At 42.7% G+C, this 25,368-nt stretch overlaps 1 protein-coding gene and 1 pseudogene across 1 annotated transcript; one reads left to right on the forward strand and one right to left on the reverse strand.

Moving 5' to 3' along the window:
- The first annotated feature begins 15,579 nt into the window (after nucleotides 1–15,579).
- CST8 (cystatin 8) lies at nucleotides 15,580–24,669 on the forward strand. The gene is made up of 3 exons (XM_041732410.1): nucleotides 15,580–15,810; nucleotides 20,129–20,242; nucleotides 24,586–24,669. Exons 1-3 carry the CDS (start codon nucleotides 15,580–15,582, stop codon nucleotides 24,667–24,669), a joined length of 429 nt encoding a protein of 142 aa, XP_041588344.1.
- On the reverse strand, nucleotides 17,288–17,662 carry LOC121478345 (annotated as a pseudogene).
- Nucleotides 24,670–25,368: the final 699 nt, after the last annotated feature.

Genomic DNA, 25,368 nt, shown 5'->3' on the forward strand with positions numbered 1-25,368 from the left:
ATTCGCTGTGGGCTTCTCATAGATGGCTATTAAGATACTGAAGAATATTCCCTCTGTGTTTATACTCTGAATAGTGTTGATCAGGAACTGATGCTGTATTTTGTCAAATGCTTCCTCTGCATCTATTGAGAGGATCATGTGGTTCTTGTTTTTTATATTGTTGATGTGATCTATCATGTTTATTGTTTTAAGAGTGTTGAACCAACCTTGCATCACGGTATAAATCTCACTTGGTCATGGTGAATAAACTTCTTAATGTATTGTTTGATATATTGGCTAGTATCTTGTTAAGAATTTTTGCATCTGTTTTCATCAGGGATATTCATGTATAATTCTTCTTTTTGGTGGGGTCTTTGTCTGGTTTTGGAATTAAGGTGATGCTGGCCTCATAAAATGTCCACAATAGACAAACTGTGGAAGGAGCCTCGGTGTCCATCAAAAGATGAATGGATAAAGAAGATGTCATCTATATATACAATGGAGTATTACTCAGCCATTAGAAATGATGAATACCCACCATTTGCTTCAATATAGACTGGGGCGTTGAGTGAAGTGAGTCAATCAGAGAAGTACAAACATTATATGGTTTCATTCGTTTGGGGAATATAAGTAATAGTGAAAGGGTCATCCCTTTCCTCCTATGGGAAAGGAAACAAAATGAGTGGGAAATCAGAGAAGGTGACAGAACATGAGAAACTCCTAACTCTGGGAACTGAACAAGGGGTAGTGGAAAGGTAGGTGGGTGAGGGGCCGGGCTGACTTGGTAATGGGCACTGAAAAGGGCACTTGAAGGGATGAGCACTGGGAGATATACTTATGTTGACAAATCAAACTCCAATAAAAAATATACAATAAATAAATAAATAATGTTGGCTAATGGTATATATCTCTCTTATTAATTCTTTCAAAGAACCAACTCCTGGTTTCGTTGATCTGTTCTACAGTATTTCATTGAGTTCTGATCGGATCTTTATCACTCTCTTCTTTTGTTTGGTGTTTTATTTGCTGTTCTTTCTCCAGTTCCTTTAGGTGTCAAGGTAGTTTGTGTATTTGAGTTTTTTCCAATTTTTTGAGGGAAGCTTGTATTGTGATGTATTTTCTTCTTAGGACTGCTGTGCTGTATCCCAAAATTTTTAACATTGTATTTTCATTTTCACTAGTTTCCATGATTCTTTTTAATTCTTCTCTAATTTCCTGGTTGACCTATTCATCTTTTAGCAGAATGCTCTTTAACCTCAACATGTTTGACTTTATTCCAAATTTCTTGTTGTGTTTGAGTTTAGTTTCAAAATATTGTGGTTTTAAAATATGGAGGAGACAATCCCAATATTTTGATATCAGTTGAGTTCTGATGTGTGATCCAGTATGTGGTCTATTCTGGAGAAAGTTCCATGTGCGCTTGAGAAGAATGTGTATTCAGTTGCGTTTGGAGGGAAGGTTTTGTATATATCAGTGAAATCCATCTGATCCAGTGTATCATTTAAGACCCTTGTTTCTTTGGTGATATTGTGCTTAGAGATCTGTCATTTGCAGAAAGTTCCATGTTGAAGTCTCCTTCTATTAGTGTATTATGATCTAAGTATGTCTTTACTTTGGTTATTAATTGAATGATATACTTGTCAGCTTCCGCATTAGGGGCATAAATATTCATGACTGTTAGATCTTCTAGTTGGAGAGACCCTTCCCTTTAAGTATGATATAGTGTCCTCTTCATCTCTTACTACAGTCTTTGGGATAAACTTTAATTTATCTGATATGATGATTACTACCCCTGCTTTCTTTCGAGGACCATTTGAATGATAAATGGTCCTCCAACCTTTCATTTTCAGGTGTAGGTGTCCTTAGGTCTAAAATGAATCTCTTATTGCAGAAAAAGAAGAGTCTTGTTTTTTATTCATTCTGAAACCCTGCATCTTTTGATGGGATAATTTAGCCCATTCGTGTTCAAAGTATCTACTGAAAGGTATGAATTTAGTGTCATCATAATACCCATTCGGTCCCCTTTTTGTGGATTCTTTGGGTGTCCTCTTTCTTTTCCATAGTCCCCCTTAATATTTCCTGCAGAGCTGGTTTGGTGGTCACATATTCTTTCAGTTTCTGCCTATCTTGGAAGCTCTTTATCTCTCCTTCTATTCTGAATGAGAGCCTTGCTGGATAGAGTATTCTTGGCTGCATGTTCTTCTCATTTAGGACCCTGAATATATCCTTCCATCCCTTTCTGGCTTGCCAGGTCTCTGTGGAGATATCTGCTGTTAATCTGATATTTCTCCCTATATAAGTTAAGAATCTCTTGTCTCTCGTTGCTTTAAGGGTTTTCTCTTTATCTTTGGAATTTGCAAGTTTCACTATTAAATGTCGGGGTGTTAAACAGTTTTTATTGATTCTGTGAGTGGACCTTTCTATCTCCTGGATCTGAATGACTGTTTCCTTCCCCAGATTAGGGAAGTTCTCAACTATGATTGGTTCACATATACTTTCTGGCCCTCTGGCCCTCTTGGCATTTTCTGAAACCCAAATTATATGTAGATTCTTCCTTCTGAGGGTATCATTCATTTATCTTAGCTTTTCCTCATGGTCTCTTAAGTGTTTTTCTCCTTTTTCCTCAGCTTCCTCCCTTCCCATCAACTTGCCTTCTTTGTTGCTCACTCCTTCTTCCACCCATTAACTCTAGCTGTTAAGACATCTAGTTTGGATTGCATATCATTTAATTTATTTTTAATTTTGGCCTGATTAGATCTCAATTCTGCAGTACCGAAGTCTCTAGAGTCCGTTGTACTTTTTTCCAGAGCCACAAGTAGCTTTATAATTGTGCTTCTGAATTAGCTTTCTGACATTGATTTGAAATTCATATTCTGTAACTCCATGGCAGAGATTACTCTTTCTGATTCTTTTGTGGTGAATTCTTCCTTCCAGTCATTTTGTTCAGTGCAAAATGGTCGTATGAGTGGGCTGAGTCAAGAATATAAATCACAACCTAAGTAAACTTTACCCTGGATGATTCTGATGAGGTCAGAGACCAGAAAATGAAAACAAGGGTCAGAAGAAAATAAAACAAAAGGAATATTAAAATGAAAAACAATTTTAAAAACAAAGTAGTAAAAAAAAAGGGCCAAATAGTCCAAAGAAGAAGAAAAAAAAAGAAAAAGGAAAAAGAAGAGAAAAAACAAAAGAGAAAATAGAGAAAACTAAAAAAGGGGGGGCAGCTGGGAGATGGTGGTGGTGAAGATGTTGTAGTGGAGTGAGAATGTAGTCTACCTGAGGGGTCTTAGAGGATGATCCTCTTGGTTCTGAGTGTATTAAGTTCTGTATGTTAGAAGATGTTCAGTCCCAAATTTATATAAACTAGCAATACTTGTAGAGAGCCTCAACATTGACCATGAAAATATAAACAAGATAAAAGAGGGGGTAGAATGGAAGGGAGAGGAATATAATCTCACAGAATGAACCAGCACAGTTTTCCAGTTGGTTCTGGGTGCATGCTGGTCATGTTTTAGAAGGTATTAACTTCTGCCATTGTAGAACAAAATAAGGCTGAAAAAAAAAAAACAAAAAAACCCCACAAAACACAAACCCATATCTCATATATCTCCAAAATTAAGTTGAGTATGTTGAAGGGAATCTAGAAGTGGAACATATACCTAAGCCATGTAATTGTAGAATATGAAAGCCAAAAAGGAAGAAACCTAAAAATGAAGAGGTGGTAAAATATTGTAGTTAAGGTGGGAAAAGAGAAAAAATACTGGAAGTTTTTAGACTGATATAAAAACAAGTTGTAATGGAAAGTGGGGGAAAAGAGAGGGACCCTCTAGTTCTATATACTATTTCTCTCAGTTCTGGAGTTTTCCAGGGGTGCTTGGTCAATAACCTGCTCTTCTTCTGTTCTTCCAGCTGGTCTTCTGGGGGAGGGGCCTGCTGTGCTGATTCTCAGGTGTGTGTACCTGGAGGAGATGCCCTGCTCCCCGCTGGGTGCCAGGCTCAGTGGGAGCTGTTTATTTACCCCCTGAATCCTCTGTTCCTTGGCGGCCCTGCCTCTCTTAGGCACATGGTGAAACAAAAACAACAATGGTCACGGCCAGAGTTCCAGCTCTGGAGTCAGCTCCCCATGAGTAACTAACCACAGTCTCCCAGTCCACACTGGTCTATCTGCCCTGGGGAGCAGGTGCTGGGGCACTGATCAGCACAGCTTGGGGGCACCCAGTGGCAGGAGAGTCCTTGCTGTCCTATGCCCTCCCTGCTCCACTCTTTCCCAGGGGAACTCAGGATTGCTGGCTTTTTCTGCTTGGGCACCCTGGGATCTGGAGCCCTGTGCTGCTGGAATTGTGCTCTCTGGGCCATGGCTCCTGAAGGTAGCAGGGTGCAGACCCCTCCTCTGGAGCCGCCCACCTCACTGGCTGGCTTCTCCCAGATGCCCTGAGGGCTGCGGTGCTCCAGCCCTTTACCGAGATCAGCCTGCAGTGTGTGGTGTGCTTTCCCCCTGGGGGGGGGGCACTTCCTCTATTATTGACTCCTGGAAATGGAGGCTTCACTGCCCCTCCTGTGATTCTGCCTAATTTCCCTGCTGAGCACTTTTCCATCTGGGAAACATCGAGTGTGGATTTTTAAAGTTCCTGCTTCTCCAGGGCTGGGCTTTCCTTTCCCAGAGGCTTTCACTGCCCGGCTTTAGCCCGGCTCCTTGCCAGGCCTCTCCCCCACTTGATTCTTTTTTATTTCTGTTCTTTTCCACCTTCCTACCTTTCTAGAAATGAAAACTTTTCGTCTCTAGCATTCCAACTGTTGTCTCTTTAAATATCAGGTCAGGGGATCCCTGGGTGGCGCAGCAGTTTGGCGCCTGCCTTTGGCCCAGGGCGCGATCCTGGAGAGCCGGGATCGAATCCCACATCGGGCTCCCGGTGCATGGAGCCTGCTTCTCCCTCTGCCTGTGTCTCTGCCTGTTTCTCTCTCTCTGTATGACTATCATAAATAAATAAAAATTAAAAAAAATAAATATCAGGTCAAATTCATAGGTGTTAAGGGTGTTTTAAAAGTTATCTAGGTAAGTTTGTCGACCAGATGAGTTGAGGGCTCCTACTCTTCCACCATCTTCCAGACTCCTCAGATGAACTATTCTTAAACAGAGGCACAGCAATGACTCAGTGTGCAATACTTGGTTATATAATGCTGAATGTAAAAATCTAAGTTCCAGGAGTCTTACACGCACTGTGGTAGATATCCTTTTAAAGAGTATAAAATCAAGCAAAACTGAGCATGTTAGGTGTGTAGACACTGGTGATTACACTATCAAGTAAGGGCAAGGATGATACGGGGTGTCCTGGATAACAAAAGAGCACATATTGTCAGATACTGACAACATTGTAGCCTGGGTTTAGGTGATGGATTGTGGGCTGTTCATTGTCTTATACAAGCACACATGGACCAATGCCAGGTGTGTCATGAACAAAGGCAAGGATTATGTTAAGCAAACTCTGGGCAACAAGGGTTCATAAGAAAAGAAAAAGACAGGAAAACAAAAAACTCAAATGTACCATAGGGCCAGAGAAAATCAAACAGGTATTTTGAACTTAGTAACTAATTAGGAAAGGGCTAAAGGGCAATTTATGGAGTTACTCTAGTATCCCAGGCTCATTGTGCCCCTGGGGTGGTGGGACTCTGTACCAAAGAGTCTCTGAAGTGGGCTCCCTGTTTGTTGGGCTGTGTTTTGGAGGTTGGTCCTTAATGATCTACTTGGCCTAAGAAGCGATGAATGACTCTTGCAGAATGGAGCCCAGTAAAGGCCTTGGATTTTCTCTGAATTTGCTTGGGCTCCACTCCTGAGGGGCCTTACCCACACCCACTTCCCTGAGTCATGGGAATCATGGAGGGTGGGAGAAGGCTTGTTTCCATTTTATAGATATGGAAGTTGGCTTTAAAGTCATTAGGTCCTTGGCCTGAGGACTACCATTGGGTATAATAGAAGTATTATATTGAAGTTCGATTTGCCAACATATAGTATAACACCAAGTGCTATAATATAAGAGGAAAGGAGTTACATATGCCCCGATTCCTGGAGGTGTGCTGGGGACACACAGAAGATACTACTGCAGTCTTTAGAACTTGATCTCCTTCTAGGAGCCAGGGTCTTTTTATTATTATTATTGGAATTCAATTTGCCAATATATATCATAACACCCAGTGCTCATCCCATCAAGTGCCCCCCTCAGTGCCCATCACCCAGTCACCCCCATCCCCTACCCACCTCCCTTTCCACCACTCCTTGTTCCTTTCCCAGAGTTAGGAGTCTCTCATATTCTGTCTCCCTCTCTTGTATTTCCTTTTTTTATATAAATTTATTTTTTATTGGTGTTCAATTTGCCAATACATACAATAACACCCAATGCTCATCCCATCAAGGGCCCACCTCAGTGCCCATCACTGAGTCACCCCCACCCCCCGCCGACCTCCCCTTCCACCACCCCTAGTTCGTTTCCAAGAGTTAAGAGTCCTTTATGTTCTGTCTCCCTTTCTGATATTTCCCACTCATTTTTCTCCTTTCACCTTTATTCCATTTCACTATTTTTTATAATCCCCAAATGAATAAGAACATATAATGTTTGTCCTTCTCTGATTGACTTATTTCACACAACATAATACCCTCCAGTTCCATCCACGTCGAAGCAAATGGTGGGTATTTGTCCTTTCGAATGGCTAATATTCCATTGTATACATAGACCACATCTTCTCTATCCATTCATCTTTTGATGGGCACCGAGGCTCCTTCCACAGATTGGCTATTGTGGACATTACTGCTAGAAACATCGGGGTGCAGGTGTCCTGGGATTTCACTGCATCTGTATCTTAGGGGTAAATCCCCAGGAGTGCAATTCCTGGGTCATAGGGCAGATCAAATTTTAACTCTTTCGGAAACCTCCAAACAGTTTTCCAGAGTGGTTCCATCAGTTCACATTCCCAACACTGCAAGAGGGTTCTCCTTTCTCCACATCCTCTCCAACACTTGTTGTTTCCTGTCTTGTTATCTTCCCCCATTTTCACTGGTGTCAGGTGGTATCCCATTGTAGTTTTTATTAGTATTTCTGTGATAGCCAGTGATGTGGAGCATTTTCTAATGTGCTTGTTGGCCATGTGTATGTCTTCCTCTGTGAGATTTCTCCTCATCTCTTTTGCCCATTTCAGGATTGGATTGTTTGTTTCTTTGCTGTTGAGTTTGATAAGTTCTTTAGAGATGTTGGATACTAGCCCTCTATCTGATATGTCATTTGCAAATATCTTCTCCCATTCTTTAGGTTGTGTTTTAGTTTTGTTGACTGTTTCTTTTGCTGTGTAAAAGCATCTTATCTTGATGATGTCCCAATAATTCATTTTTGCTTTTGTTTCTCTTGCCTCTATGGATGTACCTTGCAAGAAGTTGCTGTAGCCAAGTTCCAAAAGGCTGTTGCCTGTGTTCTCCTCTAGAATTTTGATGGAATCTTATCTCACATTTAGATCTTTCATCCATTTTGAGTGTCTCTTTGTGTATGGTGTAAGAGAATGGTCCAGTTTCATACTTCTACATGTGGATGTCAAATTTTCCCAGCACCATTTATTGAAGAGACTGTCTATTTCCAGTGGATAGTCTTTCCTGCTTTGTCGAATATTAGTTGATCAAAGTTGAAGGTCCACTTCTGGATTCTCTATTCTGTTCCATTGATCTATGTGTTTGTTTTTGTGCCAGTACCACACTGTCTTGATGACCACAGCTTTGTAGCACAGCCTGAAATCTGGCATTGTGATGCCCACAGATAAAGTTTTCACTTTTTAATATTCTCCTGGCTATTCGGAGTATTTTTTGATTCCACACAAATCTTAAAATAATTTGTTCCAACTCTCTGAAGAAAGTCCGTGGTATTTTTTTTAATAAATTAATTTTTTATTGGTGTACAATTTACCAACATACAGAATAACACCCAGTGCTCATCGCGTCAAGTGTCTCCTCAGTGCCCATCACCCATTCACCCCCACCCCCCTCTCTCCTCCCCTTCCACCACCCCAGTTCATTTCCCAGAGTTAGGAGTCTATATGTTCTGTCTCCCTGTCTGATATTTCCCACACATTTCTTGTCCCTTCCCTTATATATCCTTTCACTATTATTTATATTACCCAAATGAGTGAGAAAATACACTGTTTGTCCTTCTCCGATTGACTTATTTCACTCAGCAAAATACCCTCCAGTTCCATCCACGTTGAAGCAAATGGTGGGTGACTGTCGTTTCCAGTGGCTGAGTAATATTCCATTGTATACATAAACCACATCTTCTTTATCCATTCATCTTTCGAGGGACACTAAGGCTCCTTCCACAGTTTGGCTATTGTGGACACTGCTGCTAGAAACATCGGGGTGCAGGTGTCCCAGCGTTTACTGCATCTGTATCTTTGGGGTAAAACCCCAACAGTGCAATTGCTGGTCATTCGGCAGGTCTATTTTTAACTCTTTGAGGAACCTCCACACAGTTTTCCAGAGTGGCTGCACCAGTTCACATTCCCACCAACATTGCAAGAGGGTTCCCTTTTCTCTGCATCCTCTCCAACATTTGTTGTTTCCTGCCTTGTTAATTTTCCCCATTCTCACTGGTGTGAGGTGGGATCTCATTGTGGTTTTGATTTGTATTTGCCTGATGGCAAGTGATGCAAAGCATTTTCTCATGTGCATGTTGGCCATGTCCATGTCTTCCTCTGTGAGATTTCTCTTCATGTCTTTTGCCCAATTCATTATTGGATTGCTTGTTTCTTTGGTGTTGAGTTTAATAAGTTCTTTATAGATTTTGGAAATAAGCCCTTTATCTGATATTTCATTTGCAAATATCTTCTTCTATTCTGGAGATTGTGTTTTAGTTGTGTTGACTGTATCGTTTGCTGTGCAAAAGCTTCTTATCTTGATGAAGTCCCAATAGTTCATTTTTGCTTTTGTTTCTTTTGCCTTTGTGGATGTATCTTGCAAGAAGTTACTGTGGCCAAGTTCAAAAAGGGTGTTGCCTGTGTTCTCCTCTAGGATTTTGATGGAATCTTGTCTCACATTTTGATCTCTCATCCATTTTGAATTTATCTTTGTGTATGGTGAAAGAGAGTGGTCTAGTTTCATTTTTCTGCATGTGGATGTCCAATTTTCCCAGCACCATTTATTGAAGAGACTATCTTTCTTCCAATGGATAGTCTTTCCTGCTTTATCGAATAGTAGTTGACCATAAAGTCGAGGGTCGACTTCTGGGTACTCTATTCTGTTCCATTGATCTATGTGTTTGTTTTTGTGCCAGTACCACACTGTCTTGATGACCACAGCTTTGTAGCACAACCTGAAATCTGGCATTGTGATGCCCCCAGCTATGGTTTTCTTTTTTAAAATTCCCCTGGCTATTCGGGGTCTTTTCTGATTCCACACAAATCTTAAAATAATTTGCTCTAACTCTCTGAAGAAAGTCCATGGTATTTTGATAGGGATTGCATTAAACATGTAAATTGCCCTGGATAACATTGATATTTTCACAATATTAATTCTTCCAATCCATGAGCATGGAATATTTTTCTATCTCTTTGTGTCTTCCTCAATTTCTTTCAGAAGTGTTCTATAGATTTTAGGGTATAGGTCCTTTACCTCTTTGGTTAGGTTTATTCCTAGGTATCTTATGCTTTTGGGTGCAATTGTAAATGGGATTGACTCCTTAATTTCTCTTTCTTCAGGCTAATTGTTAGTGTATAGAAATGCCATTGATTTCTGGGCATTGATTTTGTATCCTGCCACGCTACCAAATTGCTGTATGAGTTCTAGCAATCTTGGAGTGGAGGCTTTTGGGTTTTCTATGTAGAGTATCATGTCATCAGCAAAGAGGGAGAGTTTGACTTCTTTGCCAATTTGAATGCCTTTAATGTCTTTTTGTTGTCTGATTGCTGAGGCGAGGACTTCCAGTACTATGTTGAATAGCAGTGGTGAGAGTGGACATCCCTGTCTTGTTCCTGATCTTAGGGGAAAGGCTCCCAGTGCTTCCCCATTGAGAATGATATTTGCTGTGGGCTTTTCGTAGATGGCTTTTAAGATGTCGAGGAAAGTTCCCTCTATCCCAACACTCTGAAGGGTTTTGATCAGGAATGGATGCTGTATTTTGTCAAATGCTTTCTCTGCATCTAATGAGAGGATCATATGGTTCTTGGTTTTTCTCTTGCTGATATGATGAATCACATTGATTGTTTTACGAGTGTTGAACCAGCCTTGTGTCCCGGGATAAATCCTACTTGGTCATGGTGAATAACTTTCTTAATGTGTTGTTGGATCCTATTGGCTAGTATCTTGTTGAGAATTTTTGCATCCATGTTCATCAGGGATATTCGTCTGTAATTCTCCTTTTTGGTGGGGTCTTTGTCTGGTTTTGGAATTAAGGTGATGCTGGCCTCATAGAACGAATTTGGAAGTTCTCCATCTCTTTCTATCTTTCCAAACAGCTTTAGGTGATTAGGTATTATTTCTCCTTTAAACATTTGATTGAATTCCCTGGGAAGCCATCTGGCCCTGGACTTTTGTGTCTTGGGAGGTTTTTGATGAGTGCTTCAATTTCCTCCCTGGTTATTGTCCTGTTCAGGTTTTCTATTTCTTCCTGTTCCAGTTTTGGTAGTTTGTGGCTTTCGAGGAATGTGTCATTTCTTCTAGATTGCCTAATTTATTGGTGTAGAGCTCTTCATAATATGTTTTTAAAATCGTTTGTATTTCCTTGGTGTTGGTAGTGATCTCTCTTTTCTCATTCATGATATTATTAATTAGATTCTTTTATCCTTTGTTTTTAATAAGTTTGGCTAATGGTTTATCTATCTTATTAATTCTTTCAAAGAACCGACTCCTGTTTTTTTTGATCTGTTCCACAGTTCTTCTGATCTCGATTTAGTTGAGTTCTGCTAGAGTCTTTATTAACTCTCTTCTGCTTGGTGTATGATCTATTTGCTGTTTTTTCTGTAGCTCCTTTAGGTGTAAAGTTAGCTTTTGGAAGGCAGCTATGCTAACCACTATACCACCAACACTAAAGTTAGCTTTTGTATTTGAGTTCTTTCCAGTGTTTGAATGGATGCTTGTATTGCGATGTATTTTAAGCCCCCTTAAAATTTCTTGCAGAGCTGGTTTGGAGGTCACATATTCTTTCAGTTCCTGCCTGTCTTGCAAGCTCTTTATCTCTCCTTCCATTTTGAATGAGAGCCTTGCTGGATAAAGTATTCTTGGTTGCCTGTTCATCTCATTTAGGACCCTGAATATATCCTCCCAGCCCTTTCTGGCCTGCCAGGTCTCTGTGGAGAGGTCTGCTGTTACCCTAATACTTCTCCCCAGAAAAGTTAGGGATTTCTTGTCTCTTGTTGCTTTAAGGATCTTCTCTTTATCTTTGGAATTTGCAAGTTTCACTATTAATTGTCTAGGCGTTGAACGGTTTTTGTTGTTTTTTTGGTGGGGATCTCTCTCTCTCCTCGATCTGAATGCCTGTTTCCCTTCCCAGATTCGGAAAGTTTTCAGCTAGGATTTGTTCAAATACATATTCTGGCCCTCTGTCCCTTTCGGCGCCCTCGGGAACCCCAATTAAACATAGGTTTTTCTTCCTCAGGCTGTCGTTTATTTCCCTTAATCTATCTTCATGGTCTTTTAATTGTTTGTCTCTTTTTTCCTCAGTTTCCCTCTTTGCCATCAACTTGTCTTCTATGTCACTCACTCGTTCTTCCACCTCGTTAACCCTGTTTTTCTTTTTACCGCAGTTTCCTTTCTTGCCATCAAGTTGTTCTTTGTCACTCACTCATTCTTCTACCTCATTAACCCTCGTCATTAGGACCTCTATTTTGGACTGCATCTCATTTAATTGATTTTTAATTTCTGCCTGATTTTTAATTTCTGCCTCATTAGATCTAAATTATGCAGTCTTGAAATCTCTTGCGTCCTTTATGCCTTTTTCTAGAGCCACCAGTAGCTTTATAATTGTGCTTCTGAATTGGCTTTCTGACATTGAAGTATAATCCAAATTTTGTAACTCTGGGAGAGAGGACTGTTTTGAGGTGAATTTTTCCTGCCTGTCATTTTCCTCAGTGCAGAGTGTCTAAAGGCTAGTTTTACTGGAAAATGGAGAAAAAGAGAGAAGAGAAAAAAAAGAAGTAGAAAGAAAAAAAGGGGGGAGCAAACAGAAAACAAAAATAGGGGGAGTATCCTCTGATTCTGTATACTGTAAATCCCTTGTCTTCCCCTGGAACTTTCCAGTGCTGCTTGGTCAATAATGTGCTTTTCCCCTGTCCTTCTAGCTGGTCTTCTAGGGGAAGGTCCTGCTCTGCTGATTCTCAGGTGTGTTGCCCTGGGGAAGCTGCCCAGCCCCCTACCAGGTGCACCTCTCAGTGGGAACTGTTTATCCTGTGAGGCCCCTGCTCAGTCCCAGGTACAAGGTGACACCAGGAGGAACAACAACAGTGGCAGCGGCCAGCTCTCCAACTCTGGAGTCAACTCCCGCAGTGACTACCGCAGCTCTCAGTCTGCAGGGGCCTGGATGCTCCAGGGGCGGGGACACAGATCTGTACAACTCAGGGCTGCCCAGTGGTAGGAGTGTCCTTGCTGTCCTGTGCCCTCCCCACCTCTGCCTGTCCCGAGGGGAGGGCTGGATCTTGGGCTGTGTCCCCGAGCCCCATGGGCTCCAGGGCCTGCACTGCTAGAATCGCGCTCCTGGAGCTGCGCAGCCCTCTCTGGGTGGAGCCACCGCCTGAGCTCCCCCAGCTGCTCCTGGGCCCCGCTGGGCGTGGGCTGCAGCCCTTTAGGGATCTCGGGCTGAGGTGTGTGGCACACTCTCCCCCAGTGCACAGTTCCTCTGTTAGTGCCCCTGGGAGCTTGGGGGCATCCCTGCCCCTCCTGGGATCCTGCCTGAGCTCCCTGTGAGCACCTTTCTGCAGGGAAGGTTGGTAATGCTCTTGCTGCTCTGGGCCTGGGCTTTCCTGTCCTGGGGGCACTCGCCACATGACCTTAGCCTGGCTCCTCGCAGGGTCCCTCCCCCTTGGATGCTTTTTTAGTTCTTTATTTTTTTTCCCCATCTTCCTACCTTGATAGAAGTGCGAACTCTTCTCACTGTAGCATTACAGCTGTTCTCTCTTTAAAATCTCAGACCGAATTAATAGGTTTTCAGGATGATTTGAAAGTTATCTAGGTAAGTTGGGGAGACAGGTGACTTGGGGACCCTACTCTTCCGCCATCTTGCTGAAGACCCCCAATTCTGATCTATTTGGAATCTATTTCCATTCTGGAATTCTTAGTAGGTAAGAATAGGCAGGTATAGCTAGGAAGAGGTGGGAGTAGGTGACAGTAGGGCAGCTTGAATAGAGAGCAGTAATTGGGAATGGGTGAGAGAATGCAGGAGTAGCTGGGAGTAGGTAAGAGTATATGGGAGTAAGTGAGAGTAGCTGTGAGTAGCTAGAAGTAGGTGAGGTAGGTGGGAGTAGCTGGGGGCAGCTAGTAGTAACTATGAGCGGGTGGTGGAAACATCTTAGACTTGGGTGGAAGCAGTGACTTTTGTATTGGGACTTGCAGGTGGCTGAGGTGAAGGTGAGGGATCATGAAGCCCTGCTAAGGAAGCTGGGCCTGGGTGGGGAGGCAGGGTACTGCTTAGTCTTTGGTGAGGTGGGAGAGGCTATAAGAGATATGGTTGAAGATATGAGTGCACACAATCAAAGTGTGATCAAAATGCCTTTGCATTTTTTAATAAATATATTTATTTGTGAAGAATAGAATAATATTTAGTGTTTTGCTTCTTGACTCACATGTGCGTGGATACACAGAGGCACAAATACAATACACTGGTTCCCAGACCTGGCTGTGCACTGGAAGCCTGGAATGGCTTCCTCATTACTGGACTTTCTTCCAACATTGATTTTATTTCTTTTAATTTTTTAAAAAAGATTTTATTTATTTATTCGTGAGAGACACAGAAGAAAGAGAGAGGCAGAGACACAGGCAGAGGGAGAAGCAGGCTCCATGCAGGGAGCCTGACAGGAGACTCGATCCGGGGTCTCCAGGATCTCACCATGGGTGAAAGGCAGTGCTAAACTGCTGAGCCACCCGGGCTGCCCCCAACATTGATTTTATTAGTGTGAGTGGCCTAGGGACTTCTTTTTTTTTTAAATTGAAGTTCAATTTGCCAACATATAGTATAACACCCAGTGCTCATCCCATCAAGTGTCCTCCTCAGTGCCTATCTCCCAGTTACCCCAAGCCCCCGCCCACCTTCCCTTCTGCAACCCTTTGTTTCCCAGAGTTAGGAGTGGCTTAAAACTTGGCTTAAAACTCCCCAAGTGCCTTTAAAATGTAGCAAAATCTGAAAATCATTAATACATAATTAGTACACAATTAACAATTGGGCAATATATACTAAATTTAATTTGGGTAAAGCTTTTGCATCAATTTTCCATCTAGTCTTTTACTATACAGAAATACCTGTGTAATTTCACAAAGATATTGGAAAAATATTATCTACTACACTACTGTTTGTAATAGCTATAAATGACAAGCAAACAAAACATCCTTCAAAATACAATATGGTGTTTCACAATGCAATGTTTTACAACCTGCCAGGCAGATTTATGCCTGCATATTATTTCCTATACATTGCCACATGTTATGGTCAAGAGCCCATCAGTCTTCTGGCCCTAGAACCAATGCCCATCTATCTGCCCCTTTGGGAACTTGCTTGACATCAACTTGGGATTTTCACAGAGAAGTAGAATCTCTGAGAGTTCAGGAGATGCATGTGCCCCCTCCCATTAAGGCACAAGCTTGGGTATCAGGTTAGCTGGGTGACCCTTACCCTGGCAGGACAGCAGAGGGAAATGCTATCAGCCCAAACAGAAGAGGTACAGAGGCCAAACATTTAGGAAGCTGGGCCACTGCACAGGTGGGCAAGAGACCTCTGGGCAGCCCTCACAGTTTGCCTGCTGTGTGTGAGCTGACTATAAGCTGTGTCACAGTGGCTGGATTACATCACAAAGTATGCTCTCCTTGCAGGGGCTTGGACAGAGAGCAGAGGTCAGGAGTTAAGGAGGCCCCTTACCAGGGCTTAGGCACAAACTGAGCGCTGGAGACCCAGGAGAATCACGGGTTAGGGTGTGGGCCACAGTAAGCTGCATAAGAGGTGGAGGCAGCCAGCAGGTACCTCAGGTTGGAGAGTCCCCAGGGAGCCAGAGCCAAGAATACTTGGGGCAGCAACATTTCAGAGTCACATCTTACAGGCCTGAGGGGCAGAAATAGGAGTGGATAGTGAGGTATGCAGGGTAGGTTTTGGCATACCTGGGTCTAAGTGTTCCTCCTGGAACTTCACATGGTGAGGGAGGAGATGGAGGGTGGAATGCTGGTAGCAGGACTCTTTAATTGGCTTCTTGCAAGTTGACTTCCTTAGAGACAGGGGTAGTCCTAAAGAGTGAACTTAATGGCTCTTTCTTGAATCCAGCTGGGCTGATGTTATTATAAGATCTCTGGACCTGAAGTGGCCACAGATATCCCACCCCACCTGCAGCTTCAGCCTGGGAGGACAAGGAAAATTACTTGTGTCCCTGGACAGAGGGACCATGACTAGGTCCTGGGGGTCCTGCTTTCTTCTGTTCACCATTTTCGGGGCCCTGGTGGCCAGCACAGACCCAAACAAGAATAAAGTAAAGGTGTTGAGGGGATTAAAAGTAATCAATGCCTCAAATGCCAACGTGAAGCAGTGCCTGTGGTTTGCCATGCAAGAATACAACAAAGAGAGTGAGGATAAGTACCTCTTCCAGGTGGTCAAGGCAATACAAGTCCAGATGCAGGTAAAGGTGTTCTCTCTCACTATGCATGTGTGCATATGGTGGCACAGATTGAAGCTGGACTGAAAAAGTGGGCATGGGAGAAAAACAATGATATTCAGGGATCCCTGGGTGGTGCAGGGGTTTAGTGCCTGCCTTTGGCCCAGGGCGCGATCCTGGAGACCTGGGATCGAATCCCACATCGGGCTCCCGGTGCATGGAGCCTGCTTCTCCCTCTGCCTATGTCTCTGCCTCTCTCTCTCTCTCTCTCTGTGTGACTATCATAAATAAATAAAAAATTAAAAAAAACTTTAAAAAACAATGATATACAAAAGACCCATTATGTGAGTGCTTAAGGACCTACACACTTGCATGTCACTATGACATCACTGCACTTTCTATATATTCTTGCACTGTTGTTCTAAGTTCTTTATGTGTATTAACTTGTTTAAACTCCAAACTGTAAATCTAACATTCATGATTTGTATTTTCTACAATTGGGAGATAAATTGAGTGTCATGAATATTTTGCAATAAGGCTGCCATGGGCAACATTTCAATCTATCCACATAATGTGGATTGTGGGGCTGAAAATCCACATAATGTGGATTGTGGGGTTGAAAAGAGACATGTTGCTATTTAATGTGTAGGTAATAAAGTCCCTACTCCTAGCCTATAATTCTTTGACTCCAACATTTATTTAGTGGAAGTGAAGACATTCTGATTTTATGTTCATAAAAATGTATCCCTTCTCACAAGCCCAAGCATGGCCCAATGCTAGGAAACATTGCTTAGTTGGAGTCCATTGAGGATGATGCTCTCTGAAGCTTGCAACACGTGTCCCTGCCTGCCATGGTCTAGAAAAAGCCCCCAGAGGTGGAATTCAGCTGACTGTACCATCCTCAGTTGGCGGGTTGGTAGTGTGGCTCATAATTCCACAATGAAACTTGGAATGAATTGTAAAGATACTCAGCAGAGAGGTCATTTTTATCAGAATTTACTTCAGTTTTTATATTCTCCATATAGTGTTCCATTTGAAGGAGCTGAGCCAATGCACATGTTGGCACTTATGACCTTGTCCCTTTGGAACCTTATGAGCCATCAGTCCATATTTCCAGTATATCGTGCTGATGGCACTCTGTTTATGACTGGGCATACTGTTCAATCCACCTGGGGAACTCCTACAGCACTTTGAAATAGGGGAATGGATTCCAGCTCTTGTACCTTCCCCCAACCCCTTTGTAGTTGTCATTCTTTGGTACCCAAGTAGCACCATACTCAGCAAGTTTCTCCCAAGCAGCTTCTATGCAGGCTGCTGCAGATGAGGCAGTGAGATGGACAGAAATAATCACATTCCTAGGGAGCCAGCAGTCTTATCAGAAAGAAATAGTGCCAAACCCAGAATGAGAACTGGGGATTCTAGCCTGCTGGCATGGTACCTAGGGGCCCAGAGGTCAGGAAAGTCTTCTTCAGACAGGCTCTCACCTTTTTTTTTGTTGTTGTTCCACAATTCATTTACTGAACTGATTTAACAGCAGATTGCAGGATAAGACTGGAAGGGAAGACTTTTTGCTTCCCCTCCCAGGAGCCAGTTGTGTCATGGATGCTTGTAAATTTTCCAAAATAGCCATCTGTTGTTGGGCAAGCTGGGTCTGAAGCTGGAGGTTGGCATACATACATTCTAGGAGTCCCAGGCATTCCTTGGGCTTGTGTTCAACTCCTGAGGGCAGCTTTGTTCTCTGGATGTTCAGGAAAGTGGCCAGTGGGGAGCTTGCTTGAAGATTAATAAAGCTAGGAGAGGGTTTGGCTCAACACAGAGGCACGGCATTACTTTCCTCTTTGGCTTTTTCGTTCGGGTGGCTAGCATGCTGCTCCATCTGGACACCAAGAAGGTGTGGTGCCTGCGCTGTTACTCGAGAGCCTCCTACCATATACAAATATGTCCTACTGCACTGGTCTCACTGGCACCAATTAAATGAGGATCTCTAGATGGGACCTAGGTCTCAGTAGGTGTTAAAGCTCTCCAGGTGATCCTAATATGAATCAAATAAGAACCACCTCTCTAGGGAGTAATGTTGGTGGCTAAACCTGAAGGCAGAGTAGGAGGTGATGGATGCTGGTGGGAAGCATTTTTGTTTAGGTTTCCCACATCAGATCCTAGTGCTAGTAGTTTACTTGGGAGGCCATCCTAGTAAGCACCAGCGGGCTGGAAGAGAAGGGAGACAGGGCAGGGCAGTGAGTTACTGTGCAGGTGACCACTATGGGCCTCCCTGGAACCTCAGGAAAAGGGTGCATAGCCTTCCTCAGAGTTTAGCCACACTGCAAGAGGGAAGCTCAGTTGCTTACCCATCAACTCCCATCCATTGTTGGCTAAGAGCTTCTCTTGGCTCCTGCTGGTCAGGAAGCCCCAGGCAGGGACAGCCAGGAAGTGGCAGTGTGTTTGGGAAGAGCAAAGGACATGAGTATCACTCACAGCATCTCCTGGAAAAGATGATGGGAGGGCTGCATGGGGTTGGGAAGAGCAACTGGGTAGGGCAAGCTGCCACTGGGAAGAAGCATGGCCCATTTGGCAACTCAGAGGAGGCTGTGTGACTAGCTTGAGAGGTGCTCAGGGATCAGACCATGAAGGGCCTTAAAGATTGTGGGAAAAACTTTTTCTTTTTCTTTTTTAAAGATTTTATTTATTAATGAGAGAGAGAGAGAGAGAGAGAGAGATACAGAGAGAGAGAGAGAGTGGTAGAGACAGAAGCAGGCTCCATGCAGGGAGCCTGACGTGGGACTCGATCCTGGGTCTCTAGGGTCAGACCCTGGGCTGAAGGCAGCGCTAAACTGCTGAGCCACTCGGGCTGTCCCAAAACTTTCTATTCTATGTAAAGAATACTGAGAAGCAAAAAAACAAACAAAAAAAAAGGAATACTGAGAAGCCAGATAAACATTAGGTCAGGGAGTTCTTGGGATCCACATAATTGGATTGGGGTTTTAAAACTGTCATTCTGGTTATTTTTAGAAAGGATTGTGAGGGTTCCATGAAGGTGTCCATGGAACCAATGGCCTTGGCTCCCCTCAGTTCAAGTTTGTGTTTCCCTGGAAATGACACATAGTAGCCCTTTTCTGCCATGTGGAAGGGGTGGATCATGGTGCTTTGGGATGCGAGTTTAGTGCTGGGCAATTCTGTTGGAACTCCAGGTCTTGCCTGCTAGATGGATGGCCACTTAGTTCCTCTGCCCTATTTCCCTACTAAAAACAATGGGAGTGATGGCCTCACAGCAGAGGGTTGCTGTGTGGTTTAAGTTATTGTGTGCCAAGCCCCAGGAACAGTGTCAGGCAAAGAGCAAGCACTCAGTAAGCATTAGCAAGTATTAGGACTGATACAAAGTCCTGTGGCTGTCTGGGTTTGCCTCTATGGAATTTTTCAGGTTCCCAATTTAACTCTCAAACCAAGGCCAGCTCTGCCAATCCCTTCTTAATGTCAACTAACCAGCTTCTCCCCCATGGCAAGTCAGAGTCACCTTGTTAATTCCTTAGAATGTACCTAAAATGTAATCCAATCTTATTAAAGCCTTGAAGATAGCAATGAGGAAAGACACTCCTTTTGTCTCCTGCTGTAATCTATTAAAACCAGAAGAAAGCTCATTTAAATGGACATCATGAGTAGCCTTAAGTACACTCAGCCATTCATGAGTTCAGGACTACTAAAGCCTTGCTGTAGACCTACTGCTAAACACTCAACAGAGAACAGCAAGACAAATTTTAGCCAGCATGGCCCCTTTAAGAACTGCTTGATAAGTTGGTGGGGGAAACCCTCCAAAGCAGGAGATTTCACCAGATAACAGACTCTGAGGTGTAGAGAGAGTGGGAAAGGAATAAGGAAGGAGCATCCATTGTGGACACAGGGCCTGTCCTCACTTCTGACCCACGTGAACCTATAACATCTCCAGCCCAGGGGAGCCAATGGTTCTGGTGACCTCATCCTTCCCTCTGATCCTTTTTTCCCCCCCCTCTGATCCTTTATGGAGCATGCAGAATGCTCTGGACTTTGGGACAAAAAATGGAAATACAAAGTCTCACCTTCACTGGAGCCTCACACTGGAAAGGAGAATTTTCCCTGAGTATACAGCTCCAGGTAGTAGTTTCCAGGGTCTTACTATTATCAGTATACAGAGAGAACCAGGTAGGATGTTGTAGGTCTTCCTCTAAAGATATTTTGGAGAGAGGGGATAGGGAGTAGGTGGTAGGGAGAGAGGATGAAGGGGTGAGTGTTCTTTAGGGGTTTTTTGGGCTAAAACTTTAAAAAAGTAAAATAAAAGTGTTTTGAATAAAATTGTACCATTGCTAATTGACAGGTCACAGATCGTTTGGAATACTTTATTGATGTTGAAATTGCCCGCAGCAATTGCAGAAAGTTTTCAAACAGTAGTGAAAACTGTGTCATTCAAGAGAGCTCTAAACTGGAAAAGGTAGGTGACCAATATTCTGTGATGGTCTTGGCTACTCTGAACCTCAAAAAGAACATGAGGTACCTGTATCCTCCTCTGAGGTTTTGATCACTCCCAAAGATTTGCCCCAGAAATGGGTTTTAGAGCAGAAGATAGAAAACAATGGAATGCATTGAACCCCTCTGAGTCTTTCCCCACCCCTCATCCTAGGGACAGAATGCTTTCAGGATCATTCTCATCAACTCTGGCCTCTTGGTGCAGGAAAACTTGACAACACATATGTCTGTCCTCTCGGATCCAAATAAGCAACCCAGCCATTCCTGGCACCAGAGTTGCTCATCCTTGTGAAGACACAAACAGAAACTTATCCATCCACTCAGCAACTCATTCAAGCTTACCACCAGGTGGTATTTTGGGTGCTGGAGATTAAGCAGTGACTAGGCCAGAGGGCATTTCCATCCCCCAGAATTATAGTTGATTTTTGCTAGGCTTGGCCATGATTTCCAGGAAGGTCATGGAAGATCCCAAATGTCCCCCACCAAAGGGCTGACCTGGCCCAAGCCTCAAGCCTGTATTACTGGTCTCAGAGGTGGGGAGAAGCCCAGATTCATCGAAGCATTTAATCTGAGGTGAAGGCTTTCTGCAAGTTTACCTGAGAGGTATGTCTTTGCTTTTTTTTTACACCAGTGGTTCTTGATGTGAGCAAGCATCAGAATTACCTGGAAGCCTTGATAAACCCAGATGGCCAGATCCTACCTTCACAGTTTTGGATTCAGTAGATCTGGAGTAGGATCCAAAAATTTGCATTCTTAACAAGTTCCTAGCTATTGCTGCTGCTCTCCCTGCTGGCTGTAGGACCATACTTCAAGAACCACTGCTTCATGTAGCCATGGCACAGGAAATTGTGAGGGATAATTAACAAAGTGCACTTCTATTATGTTTCACTAAAACTGCCTCTGTATGCTCAAACTTTACAAATCTGATTGTGTCTAGTTAATAGCAGATATGCCTCAGGACAGACATTTAAGCAGAGAGCATGTCTTCATGCTATATGGCTTTTATGTTACTTTTGTTTATCTTTTACTGTTAGTAGAAGTATGGTTGGTTCACATTTGTATTTTCTACTGGGCCCACTGGGATTATAGAAAAGTTGTTGCTTTTTACCTGTCTGTAGAAAAGCTTAAAGAGAATTGAGAATTGTCCTCAAGGAGCTCACATATTGCATCTAAGGTTTCCATGGACCATCCCAAATTTTAAGGTGCATGTTTTAAATCACACACTTATCAATAATGAAAACTACTTTGCTTTTTCTTTTGAAATCTTTAGAATAAAGCTGAAAAGTAATAATGCTGGACAATGTTTCTTATTATCAGCTTTAACGGCAGTGTTTTCAATACATATAACCAATTATTAAACATTATATCAAGTGCTGATTTCTGGAATTCCTCCAATTCCTTTTCCCAAGAGTTATTTTTTTAAATTAAGAACATTTCTCCTACCAATTATTCTTTCAGCATCTACCAAGGATACTTGAATAAGTGTTCTGTTTTGACTCATTAGTGAAATAAAGTAAGACATTCACTAACATTGTGTCATTCTTACATATCTGGAATATGGTCTGTTTTTTGAGGGGGATTTTACTGCTTGGATTGTGGCTAGGTAGTTCTCATCCACAATGACTGATGGCAAGTTGCTCAAAGTGGCAACAAGTACACGGTTAACCAATGTACAAGATGTATCACCATCTTTTACATCTTTGAGACAACTGCACGCAGATATGGCATGGGACTTTCCTCACTCCTTTGACCCAGATAGCAATGTTGAGCCTGGTGTCAACATGCACATCCATCCCTTTCATGTTCTCCCTGAGTGCCCTCAGGGAACACTTCTTGAAGGCTCCTCCACAGATGTGCTGTGAACATAGATGGTGTATTCTCTGGTACCTCACTAATGGCAGAATAGCCCCTTCTTTTTCTACTTTTCCTTGTGGGAGCCATTCTGTTGAGCCAAGTGTAGGAAGGAAGAGCACAATGGATTATGTCTGCCCTTGTCTTTTAGAATATGGTGAAATCCAATATGCCACTTTTTAAATTTAGGAATTTTTATTTTATTTACATTAAACACTCTTAAACTTCCCTAATTTTATGAATCAGAGGTACCTTGCTGGCTTAGTCAGTGGAACATATAACTCTTGATCTCAAGGTTGTGGATTCAAGCCCTGTGTTGGGTGTAGAGATTACTTAAAAATAAAATCTTAAGAAAAAAAGAATCATTTGGATCATGTGGTGAAACCACACACACACACACACACACACACACACACACACACATTCCATGGCCTCATCCCAGACCTACCGCATGAGAATTTCCAGGTGCAGACACCCTACACATTCCAGATCACTAGGGATGTCTCTGAAACACTGCCATAGGGACAGAAATTATTTAATGTGCCACCGCCTTTAACTTGCTAGTGTTTTTTTTTTTTTTTTGAGGATTTTTGTTTCAGGTAAGCTTAATTTATTTAATTTTTTAAATAAATTTATTTTTTTATTGGTGTTCAATTTGCCAACATACAGAATAACACCCAGTGCCCATCCCGTCAAGTGCCCCCCTCAGTGCCCGCCACCCAGTCACCCCCACCCCCCGCCCTCCTCCCCTTCCACCACCCCTAGTTTGTTTCCCAGAGTTAGGAGTCTTTTTTTGTATATATATATATATATTTTTTTTTTTAATTGGAGTTCAATATCCCATCAAGTGCTCCCTCAGTTATATTTTGGTTTCAGGATTCTTCTAGTCTGGTACAATGAGAATGAGGACTTCCCATCTTTTTTGTGTGTCCTCTGGATCAGTTGAGGGACAACAGGAGCTTTGGGTTCCCAAGGTTTGGTGTAATTTGCCTATAAAACCATCTTGACTTGGTGTTTTTTATGTGGGTTTCTGGGAGAAAGAGGCCTACATATTCCTCTTTTGTGTGTATCCAATACTAAGCAGAGACCAGGCTTCTTTTTCTCTGACTCCTAATAGCTCCTGGGAGTACCTCAATGTTAACAATTATTTAAGATGCTTTTTGTTGTTTTTGCAGGACTGCTATCAATGTATAATCTGCCTATCTGGCTACCTATCTATCTAACAATCCATCCATCCACCTATCACACACACAGAATATTTCATTTGCCATTTCAATAGTATTTTGAAATGCATGGGGACACAAGGCAGGAAACCACAAATGTTGGAGAGGATGCGGAGTAAAGGGAACCCTCTTACACTGTTGGTGGGAATGTGAACTGGTGCAGCCACTCTGGAAAACTGTGTGGATGTTCCTCAAAGAGTTAAAAATAGACCTGCCCTACGACCCAGCAATTGCACTGTTGGGGATTTACCCCAAAGATGCAGATGCAATGAAACGGCAGGACACCTGCACCCCGATGTTTCTTTTTTTTTTTTTCACCCCGATGTTTCTAGCAGCAATGTCCACAATAGCCAAACTGTGGAAGGAGCCTCAGTGTCCATCGAAAGATGAGTGGATAAAGAAGATGTGGTCTATGTATACAATGGAATATTACTCAGCCATTAGAAACGACAAATACCCACCATTTGCTTCAACGTGGATGGAACTGGAGGGTATTATGCTGAGTGAAGTAAGTCAATCAGATAAGGACAAACAGTGTATGTTCTCATTCATTTGGGGAATATAAATAACAGTGAAAGGGAATATAAGGGAAGGGAGAAGAAATGGGTAGGAAATATCAGGAAGGGAGACAGAACATAGAGACTCCTAACTCTGGGAAACGAACTAGGGGTGGTGGAAGGGGAGGAGGGCCGGGGGTGGGGGGGAATGGGTGACGGACACTGAGGGGGGCACTCGTCGGGATGAGCACTGGGTGTTATTCTGTATGTTGGTAAATTGAATACCAATAAAAAAATAAATTTATTATTAAAAAAATGAAATGGAGAGAAGGACTCTTTGAAATAAAAGATGGTAGAACCCTAGAATCCACTGAATTGCTCTTGTTATTAGAACAAAAGGCATTATTTAATTATTAAGATAACATACATAAGCTTATATTTGACATAGAATTCCTTTATTTACATTGTAGAAAACATCAAAGAGAATTACAAATAAAATCAAGTTTACATCTGATCTCCCAGCAAAACATGGTGATTGTTTTTGTTCTTATGGGAACAGACACCCCTCCAGGTATCTGCTGATGGCTTTAAAGGTCTAGTAGATTCCTAGTAGCATTCACTGATGGATGATGACTCATCCTCCAGCATATTCCTAAACTGATACCTAGCAACAGGACATTTTTTTTCTCTCTATTTTCTGGGATTACTGATTTTGTTGTGGTTGTGGTCTTTTTCAGAAAGTAATATGCAGTTTTTTGGTAGGAGCACTCCCCTGGAATGGTGAATTCATCATGATGAAGAAGCAGTGTGTGGATGCTTAGGGGGTTCTGGAGTACTCCTCCTCCCCATCATCGCCACCTTTCTCTGTGAAGAGATAAATGGCTCATGCTGGTGTTACCAATGTGGTTTCCTCATGCATGCCTCTCTGCTTATTTTGTTTCCTGGTTTCTTATTAGGTCGTGGTAAGAGATGAATATGTCCAATTTTTTTTTTTGGCCTCAAGCGGAAGCCCCTTTGACTTTGTCTAGCTTGGTGACCCACCACCAGGGAATCAGTTTGTCTCTGAGTACAAACGATGGAGGTGAGGTCTGATTCCATTCCCTACTGCAAATCTGAGGAAGGATTCCTTTATGATTGGGTTTAACAACCCCTTCCAGAGGTCTGGAGCCAATGGGTGCTACCTCAACAGATTCCCTATGGAAGCCTCCTTTTTGACCTGAGGCGTCTTCCTCCTGAGGGAGGATAGAAGCTGGTAAGAGTGTAAGTGTAGAGGGGCCACCATCTCCATCTCTACGCTCTACAGTGGGGCCTCCCTGAAGGTGGGCTCTGGCAGAGGTCTGGAAATAGGACCCAGGATTCAGAGAAGGGACTGTGCCACTTACTCTTCCCCAGTGCCACGTTCTTCAATTCTTGCTCTCCTCTGGGTTTATGCTAAGAAAAAAATTACCAGAAACTTGGAATAAGACACAGAGAAGTCAACATGTGTTGACTTGCCATTTTGGATATTGTTCAATGAGTCT

Source organism: Vulpes lagopus, chromosome 18, assembly GCF_018345385.1.
Source record: "Vulpes lagopus strain Blue_001 chromosome 18, ASM1834538v1, whole genome shotgun sequence".
In the NCBI taxonomy this organism is placed as follows: Eukaryota; Metazoa; Chordata; class Mammalia; order Carnivora; family Canidae; genus Vulpes; species Vulpes lagopus.

Coding starts and splice junctions, on each gene's coding strand:
- CST8 (XM_041732410.1), top strand. CDS start 15,580: ATGACTAGGTCCTGGGGGTCCTGCTTTCTTCTGTTCACCATTTTCGGG. Junction 15,811..20,128: donor CAATACAAGTCCAGATGCAG/GTAAAGGTGTTC, acceptor GCTAATTGACAG/GTCACAGATCGTTTGGAATA. Junction 20,243..24,585: donor AGAGCTCTAAACTGGAAAAG/GTAGGTGACCAA, acceptor GGTCTTTTTCAG/AAAGTAATATGCAGTTTTTT.